Raw genomic sequence first — 9,189 nt, 5'->3', positions numbered from 1 at the left:
TGCCAGCTTTGATGCCACTGGTATGTGTGAGTGTGGGAATGAATGACTGAGAGGCAAATTTTTAAAACAATTGTCTCTTAAGATAGGAGACCTACTGTACGTAGGTGCAGCCCAGTTACAATGATGAAATTTAAACATGTCAGTCACCAGGTGGATTTGTTACCCTGACATTATTCAAAATGCAGATTAAAAGGATCTGCAGAAGATGCGTGCACAATTGGGCCTACATAAGTTTTGGCACTAAACTAAGCGTGAGTCTGCTCTGTGTTTGAGAATCCTTGTCAGCTCTGTTTCACCCCCCCATCACAGCAATTTCCCAGAAGTTTGTCTGTGCTGTTGGGATGAACCAAGAAGGGGCCCCTCCCCTGATCAAACATGACCCTTGACCCAACAATGCACCAGTGCATTGTCTAACTGGCGACACCCCTCATTCATTGCACCATCAATGGCCCCTGCATTGGTACACAGTCATCAACCTGCATTAGTCCAGAGTAGAGGGGCCTGACACGAATGGCCACAGGGCTAGCTACTTCATAGCGTAGCACATGTCACCAAGTGTCACAGAGAAGAGCCGTGGTGGGTTTTAAGAGTGAATTAACATGGAAGGTATTCTGTGCAGCTGTTGCATGGGACAGAAATTTACCTTGAAGGAGGGAGCTTTGAACACAGATGATAAAAAGCTTGAGTCAGTAGCAGTAGTGTTTGTTACTTTCGTCATTTAAAACCAAACAACTTCTGGGCTAAAAGGAATATTTTGGAGTCAGTTCCTTCATTTCTTGGTATCTAATTTGATGTTTTTCTCATTTAATATGCTACTGAAGACTTTGTTCTCCTCTGGCTGCAAATTTAATTGTTTGCAATAGTTAGTGGAAATAGTTGTTAGTTATCAGTTAGCAGAGACATGCCGATTTAAATCATTATTATTTTTCGTTATTTCTAGAGAAGAAAACTGTATATTCCAGTGAAACATCACTCCTCATTGAAAATACCACCAGTGTAACTTCTTTTAGTTAACGTATTATTGCTCTGATTCCCATATTTTTGCTTCTTTTTACCTTGATGAATCTAAACTCTACAGCAAAAATGTTGGGTGCTTTTTTGTGAAGGGTCTTGTAACGCTGTGGGCCACAATTGGAAGTATTACCAGAAAGTTTTTGTCCAAATAAGAACGAAAAAAAGCCTTGGATAGTACCTCTACGTCACTTTAATCGTAACCTTTTTCTGAAAATGAACAGAAATCCAACAAATTCATAAAAAATTAAATATTGACATAACATTATAATGAAGTAACAATAAATACAAGTAATTACATAAATGTACAGAAATCTTCTTGAAACACAGACGAATACTGCCATTTGCGAATAAGAGACATACAATGTACTTATTTCAAGAGCCTGTTGATATGTTCTGTACTGCTGTATGAACCAAAAAGTTGACCACAATAAGTCAAACTGTCAAGATAACCATAAGGATGAAGAACAGGATGAAGAATAGTAGAATGTGCTGAGGTAATAGTGTGCTCTACCTTCACTGATCTGACCTAGATTTGAATTAAAGCTACCTTACAATCACACACATGTGGTAGTCATTACAACTGGTAGTTCTCATTAGTAAATGATGTCTGGTAAAAAATGTACTCACTGCTGTGTTAACAGGCCCTTAAAATAAAGTTTGATGTCAGAACAGACATTTATGACCAGGAGGAGTCAACTGGGTGGGCTGCAGGAAAAAGCTGCTCCTAACCACAGATTCTGGATCAGTTTTAACTGCCCTCAGCAGAACTGTTAAAAGGTGGAAGATGATACTCAGCCTGGATCTGTGTTTAGGGCCATTGACTGCAATGGGAAGCCTTAACAACTCATGCTTCATGTTAGCCAGCTAAAACCCCTCCGGTGCAAGGGAGTGAAAGATACGGCAGGGGGGCAATCAAAACAGAGGCTGAGGTAGACACATTAGGTTGGCTCAGAGTAAGAGCTCTGAATACAAAACACTATTAACTTCCCCTGTGGTCACAGGTATCTCGTGTTCAAACTGGACATTTTAACAGCACATTCTCTTAAAAGGTCAAGAAAGTTGTTTTATGGACATTCAAAAACAATTCCACATTGTTTCATCAGAGCTGTGATCCACTTTGCATTCAGCTGATCGGTCTGATTAATCCACTTACTGCTAATGCAAGGAAATAAAAAAAGTACAGAAAAAGGCAGCATCAAAATTCAATGTGCCACAAAAACAAATAGCTGACCAAAAATATGATGGTTCAATTGTTACATACTGATATCTTACATCTCCCTTGTTTGGCCAAAGCACCACTATAGTGAAGGTTATTATAGTTGAATGGCTAGTTGAGTTGTGTTTTGTTCCAAGTGAGGTATTGTTGAGCATAGCATATTAAGCAATTCCAAATACTTACTGTACAAAGAAAACATGAACTAACACGATATAAATACTCATATCAAGCACCTTTGGAGCAGAGAGCCTTAAACCTATTGTTTTGGCCACACTAAGGAAATCTGGGTCAAAACCCTCTGCCAAACTGGAATACAATGGCTATTAGTTCTAATTACCACAAACTCAGTGAGACACTTTATTTCACAGTGCTGTACAGCTGCTGTTTGCTCGTGGTTACTATTGATACTGGACGTTTCAGGACTTTGTGAGTTAATGTATTAACGCTTCAGTGTCAATGTCATATTGGGCAAAACCCCTGCTGGTTTCATAGCACAGGGTAAATACATAGACTGTAAAATAAAGTGTCTACAAAAGGATTAGTAACTTCTCTAGAAAAACACATGTGCCTTGAGACCAGTTGAATTTCTAATACAATAGCCGTTTAAAAAATGTGTGAAGTACAAAGTTGTATATAAAATACACGGCCCAATGGAAGTTGGTGCTCAAATGTTCAAAACAGAACATCATTATCATTTTGTCTAGCACCATGTATTTGGAGATTATGGGCCATTCTTTGGATTATAAAAGAACAAGGCATCGTACTGTATATTCCTGATATACATAAACATTCATCAGTATTTGCATATAAACAACGATTGGCTATATGTGCGAAAACAAAGAGCTAAGACACAAAATAAATCACTTTTTGAAGTACACACTATATACATAGGATAAAAAGGAAAAAATATCTTAATAAATTATCTTTAAAAACAATATTTTACAAAACTATTTTTGATTGTGGTACAAAGTGATCCTGAATTTTTAAAACACTAATACAAGGCTCAACAGTTGAATGATTACTTGGACTGATACAAAATGTTCTCATGGTCACAGCTGTCACTGAAGTGTTTTGTGATGTTGTACTTTTTTGGCATATCAAGTGAGTCTGTTTTTGCCGTTAAAGTGCAACAGGAATATATTTTCCAAATGTCTTGAGGAAATGTTGACCAGTTGCAAAAGGGTCAAGAGGTGAAAGGGTTAAAAGTAAAAGAGAAGTTGGAGTTACATTCCTCTAATACAAAAGCACCATAGTAAAGCCCCTTTCACACGGTTTGTAAAAGAATAAGACTACCAGTATATGCAAAAATGTGAGGTTAAAAAAAGGTATATAGTAGTTTTTATGAGCGTACCGAGCTCCATGGGTCTGTGCTCCAGTGGGGGCTAGACGGGCACGGCTGAGTATTGCACTGCTCGCGATCTGGAGGCTTGTCGTGGATCTCGCAGCTCAGATCGTTGAAACGCTCGCCATTTGGACGCTGACACACCACCAGCCTTGTCTTTATTCCACCTCCACATGGCTTGGTGCACTACAGACAACAGAAAGGAATAATTCAGTGTTAAAATGGATACAGGAAAGTGAAATCTAAGAGCTAGGGAAAAAGCAAGTTTGCTAAGGACAGTAGGTAAGCTAAACACAAACATTAAATAATTCTCAATGCATTTAAAAAATTCCACAGTTAAAAATCCATCAGTCAAAGTGACTGCTCTACAATTGTTCACAAATATGACAGCAAATTTTACAATCTGATTCTCTTTGCTCAACTGTCTCTGAGACAAACTCCAGCACTGCTAAGCTTATCTTTGATGTAAACAGCAGTAAAGTGGTGTTGCTCTTACCTCCCCCCAGTTGCCATAGACCCACTGAGGACATGGCCCCGACTCACAGGATCGTTGCTCACTGGGCCGGCTGCGGTCCTCACAGCTATTGGCAGGATACCCATTCTCATCCTGGCACACAACTACACGCCGCTGGAAACCTCCTGCACATGTGCTGGAACACTGTTGTTACAGAGAGCAAATAGCGCACACTGTCACATAGATGGTTCTCACAAACAGGCACACACAGGGCGTAAATCACATTCCATATAAAAAGAAACAATGATAGTTAAAGTCGAGCTGTTAAAGATCACAGATACATCTCATATCAGATGACTGACCACGTCCGCTGCTCTCCCAAAATACACATCCTCAGGACAGAGGAAGGAAGAGTCACTAAAAATAGCTTCACTCATTTCCAAGAATTATTCAGAAAGTTTAAGTTATTCCTGGACAAAGATTATTACTGTTTGATTAAAAAACTGTAGGTAAAGAAGTCAAAAAAAAGATTCAAGGGAAAGCAAGCACAAGGCCAGAGGATTACGCTATCCTGTGGTATGACATCACATGAATAAGACTTTGTCTCAAAAAGAGTGAAGGACCCAAAACACAAGGCCGTACTTCATGTGTCTCCCAAACTCACAGACAAAATAATTAATTTTCCCACTGTTATGAAGTCTTTTGGATGATACTTGGTGTAAAATGTCTCACCGCGCCCCAGGGTCCTGTCCGCCATTGCTGGGATTGGCTCCTTGGCAGGTTGTTCCTGTTGGGGTTTGGCAAGGATGGGAAAGGTCGGGGCTCACTGCTACGGGAGGGGCACTGAGACATTGCACAGTCCTGCTCTGTGGTGGGACGATCATCTGGGTCACACTCACTTTCACTCACTTCTTGGTCACTGAAGTTGATGCACAGTACCTGCCGTGTCGTCTTCCCCTGACCACAGGTTACCGAGCACTGAAACACAAACCCAGAAGGTAATGCAATACAGATCAATGTGTACGAGTGGCCATCAGAAACAAATCTTTGACCTGAATTTGAGATGTGAGATAAAAGGTAACCCCCTAAGAATGAGTTGGAAGTAAAAAACCTCAATGGAAAATACATGGGCACATATTTTGAAATGGGCTCATTAAGAAAGCGACTTGAGAGCTCTTTGAGTAATTTCCCCAAGTTTGATACCACAACTAAAATAGGGATGCACTGATCCAACTTTTCTGGTTCTGGTATCGATACCGTTACCTGGGCTCTGGGTATCGACCGATACTAATACGGACACTGATACCGTAACCAATACCGATCCAATACGAGTGTTAATTAATAACCTGCATGCCCTACTGTGGGATAAGACTTCTAATGTTTTGGGTAAAAGGCAAAAAATGAGAAGAAGGAATTACTGAAGTTAATATTTATTTAACTGTAAAATATTAAAACTTTTACCAGCGGTTTGATAAAAACAAAGCTTCAGGATTTACGGAAATTCTATTCAATTTTGAACTTTTATACCCTGTAGACTGGTAATGCAGCAAAAAAAAACAAAAACAAAGAAAGAGGTAATATTTCAAACCAAGTAGCCAAGAGTGCTGGTTAAAAAAAAAAAGAAAAAAAAAACAACTGGCCCTTTCCCACCGGTACCGATCCAGATCTGAGGGGTACTTATACACTGATACCCTATACCAGGATTGATAACGGTACATCCCTGCACTGAAACCACCATGGTCATGGATCAGAACCTTGTAGTCTCTGCACTTTGTTATAACTGTAAATCTCTAGACCTCAAAGTACCAAAAAAACCTCTCCTAGGGGGGAGCTACTTACTCTTACATACTCTCTTAGAAGAAAAAAAGGCACATCTGCTGAGAACTGTGCCTCAGTGAGCTCCCCTGATTCACAGTCTAGTTTGTCTTGCATAAGTTGATCTATTATACTTATGTAACAGCTGTCTACTCGGAAACCTTGCCTGGGATTACACTGTCCAGACATTTACACTGCTGTGTAGCAATGCTGGTGTAAAACATGGTTTTAGACTCTCTAAGAAGAATCTGTGTGCAGTAGTTTAAGGTATTTCAGGAAGCAATAAATAAAACCTTAAATAGGAAACATAAGGCTGCACAGACTCTGTGAATGATCACAAATCTGACATATAGGAGGACTTTGTCACTGTATGATAAGAAAGGCTGGTTTCTTCTGGATTATTTAAGTAGTAGTGTATGTGTGTTTCTGTGTGATCAGTGCAGGACTTCAGTCTTTTCTGTGTGTACGTGTGTGTGTGTGTGTGTGGTGACCAGACCTGAAGTCTGGCTGTACTGTATCACAAGGACTGATGAGAAACATCTGTAAACAAGACTGAAGCCCCTCACTGGAGCCCTTGCATTATAGAGCCTCAGAAACTTCACCCTCTCTCCCTCTACTTCTCTCTTTTCTCTCAGAGTGAATACACTCCTTTTCCACCCCAGATACACACTTGTCTTCCAGATGCTACCCCGTTTCTACCTTGTTGCTCGGACAAACAGCTTCATAGCGTGTGTAGACCCTCAGTGTAGGTGCAAAATCAGATAAATGATACTAAAATAAATAAACTTTGCAAAAAGACCTTGGCAGCAATATTGATGGCGTGCAATTTAGAACAAACAGCAGTGCTATCGAGATGATGAGATTCAGATTTGGAGGAATAAGCTTACTGACTGAAATGTGAGATTCATTTGAAACTGTGGGACGCTTTGATGCGTTTCGACGCAGCTGCTTCACTCCTCACCTTCTGCACTGAACATGATTTATGAGAGGTAATGTGTGATAGCTGGGTCAGATGAAACTGACTGAACTGGTATGATGGCTGGTTTTCTTACCACTGTCCATTCCAGCACTTTCCACTGTCCGCAGGCCACTACTGAGCACACTTCCCTGGCAGGGGGTTTTGGTAGGTGGGCACACGCTGACTCGTCTGCCACGCCGCCCTGGTTGTCACGGCAGCTTACGTACCGCATGCGTGTCCCTTTGCCACAGCTGGCACTACACTGTTGTGCAGATGAGAAATGCTAAGAAACAGGAAACCAGTAAAATAAAAAACATAAACTTGAAGCTGTGATAGCACAACCAACCTGGGTCCAGGAACCAAACCGCCACTGAGTTTTGGTGCCCTGATGGGAGGGGACTTTGGTCCCTGGGAGAATCGGATGGCTGCTGGGACACTGAGCCAGTTCACAGTCCTGTGGAAGGGAGGACACATACACTCATTTATGCAGTGATTAACAAAATGAATACACTGTAACAACATCTGTCCCTGGCTACAAAATGCCATGAATTTCAGAGGTAGCTCCTCTGACATGAAACAGTCATTAAAAACTCCAACTATCTTGCTTCAGCACTGTGTTTGAGAGAAGTTGTGTTACACCACCACCCCAAACCCCTTACCAAAACAACACTAACAGGGTCCCCCTAGTCAGTTCAAACTATGGATTGTGGCAGTAAGCCACTCAGCATAAAGCCCTGATCCCTGTCATAACAGGTCATAGTGGAGTGGTATTCAGGGCTCCAATGCCCATGCTGGCGTGGTTGTAAACTCCACCCCTAATCCACCCCCTTGTCCCTCACCTTCCGCCCTTTCTCTTTTTCCCTCATGCCCTCTGCTGCCCTCTGACCCAAAGTCTCTAGGAAAAGGGCATTAATCAGGTCACACAGGCTCTGAGCAGACTCCACATTCCACACCCCACCTCCTAAGGGATGCAAACAGCCACCTTGGCAGTGCTTAAAGTCATTCTTTGCACTTTTCCAGTGTGACTTATGTTCGACTTGCATAAACCAAAATGATCATGAGTGTATGTATTGCATGGGCACTACAACTCTATGTTTTTAGAAATCATACATCAGCCTTTCTCCCATCTGTATGTGGAAGTACTGTACCAAGCAAAGCATCTCTGGCCTCCATGCCTCCTCTCTCTTGTGCTCAGTCCTTGATCCCTCTGTCTCTCCCTTTCTTTCTAAACCCTGCTTGGTGGCTAGCGGTGGCGGGACTGGCGGCCTGGTGGCCCACTTCATGGCTGGCTGGTTTGAATCACAACGAGGTGAGGCGACTGCTTCAGGGTCACTGACTCTGCCGGCCCAGGCTCCGGAATTAAGAGCCACTGCAACTACAGGGGGGCCCCATCCTGAGTCTGCATGCTCGGACCTCTGAAATAGATTTACACCCTACAGTGCCCTATCTATTGTCCAGTTCAAAATAGATCCCTTGTCCTTTCTGGCATTCTTTTGTAACCCTTATAGTTCAATGTGTCACTTTTTACACATCTTTAAAAACTCAGACGGACTTAGACAACAACAAAATTTCCTGGCAAATCTAGGTGAAAGTGTGAATGTGACATGTTGCAACTTATTTCATAGTGGGAAGGTAGAGGAAAATAATTCAAACAATGGCAACATGTTTGTGTCAGTCTAATTTGAACATCAGTGTGAAAGGTTGGTGTTAACAGGATTTTCAGAAGTAAACTGAAAGTTTTTGTCTGTGTGAGGACCAATGGGCAGCAACAGCTTCCCCCTCAGCCTCTTCAATAGACCAGACAACCACGCTTTATTGAGACCAGGTGGGAACTTAATGTGTGTATGTGCGAGCGTGTGTGTGTGTTGGATGTCATTCTCCAGGAACACTGATGCTTCTTTCTGTCCTCACAGTATGACGCAGTTTGAGATGCAACATTGGAGCAAATATTGCTCTCATAAAAGGGAGACAAACAGAGGTTGATGGTTGAGACAGATAAAGGAAAGACAGTTATATAGAAGAAAAAGATGTTTTGAAAGAGGAAAACTTACCTGGGTATCAGTGGGTCGGGTGGCGGCATTACATTCAGTGTCATCCATGACAGCACCATAAGAGCCGACTACACACTTCACTGCTCGCATCTGGTAGCCTGGCCCACATGAGGTAGTGCACTGAGTTCACAGAGGGAAAAAAAAGGAGAAGTGGAGGACCATGAACTACAGTGATCCAAATAAAAAGGTGCTATAAAAGGCAAGGACTGCAGGAAAAACAGACTGTTCATCTGAGCTCACTGAGGAAAACCTATTTATTATTGAAATTAAAAGAACCTCCACAGTTTGAAGTCGATAGTCTCACAAATTACATACACAAGGAACCTTGCTTATAGCGAC

At 41.7% G+C, this 9,189-nt stretch overlaps 1 protein-coding gene across 2 annotated transcripts in view; it reads right to left on the bottom strand.

Moving 5' to 3' along the window:
• adamts9 (ADAM metallopeptidase with thrombospondin type 1 motif, 9) overlaps positions 1-9,189 on the bottom strand; it is a 29,773-nt gene that overhangs the window by 3,112 nt on the left and 17,472 nt on the right. Inside the window, exons 23-28 of one of the 2 annotated variants that reach the window (XM_074665695.1) lie at positions 8,851-8,970; positions 7,146-7,253; positions 6,894-7,061; positions 4,759-5,004; positions 4,069-4,230; positions 3,582-3,758 (exon numbers count right to left, since the gene is read on the bottom strand). In XM_074665695.1, coding sequence (XP_074521796.1) covers positions 3,582-3,758; positions 4,069-4,230; positions 4,759-5,004; positions 6,894-7,061; positions 7,146-7,253; positions 8,851-8,970 — 981 coding nt within the window. Of the gene's footprint in view, positions 1-1,354; positions 3,759-4,068; positions 4,231-4,758; positions 5,005-6,893; positions 7,062-7,145; positions 7,254-8,850; positions 8,971-9,189 lie in introns of those variants that run through there. The other variant, XM_074665705.1, reaches the window with a different exon arrangement.

The sequence above is a fragment of the Halichoeres trimaculatus genome, unplaced genomic scaffold (assembly GCF_033239565.1).
Source record: "Halichoeres trimaculatus isolate MK-OKI-2021-1 unplaced genomic scaffold, fHalTri1.1 fHalTri1_scaffold_1, whole genome shotgun sequence".
NCBI lineage: Eukaryota > Metazoa > Chordata > Actinopteri > Labriformes > Labridae > Halichoeres > Halichoeres trimaculatus.
The sequence above is the reverse complement of the archived record's forward strand: the minus strand, read 5'-3'. Positions and strand labels throughout refer to the sequence as shown.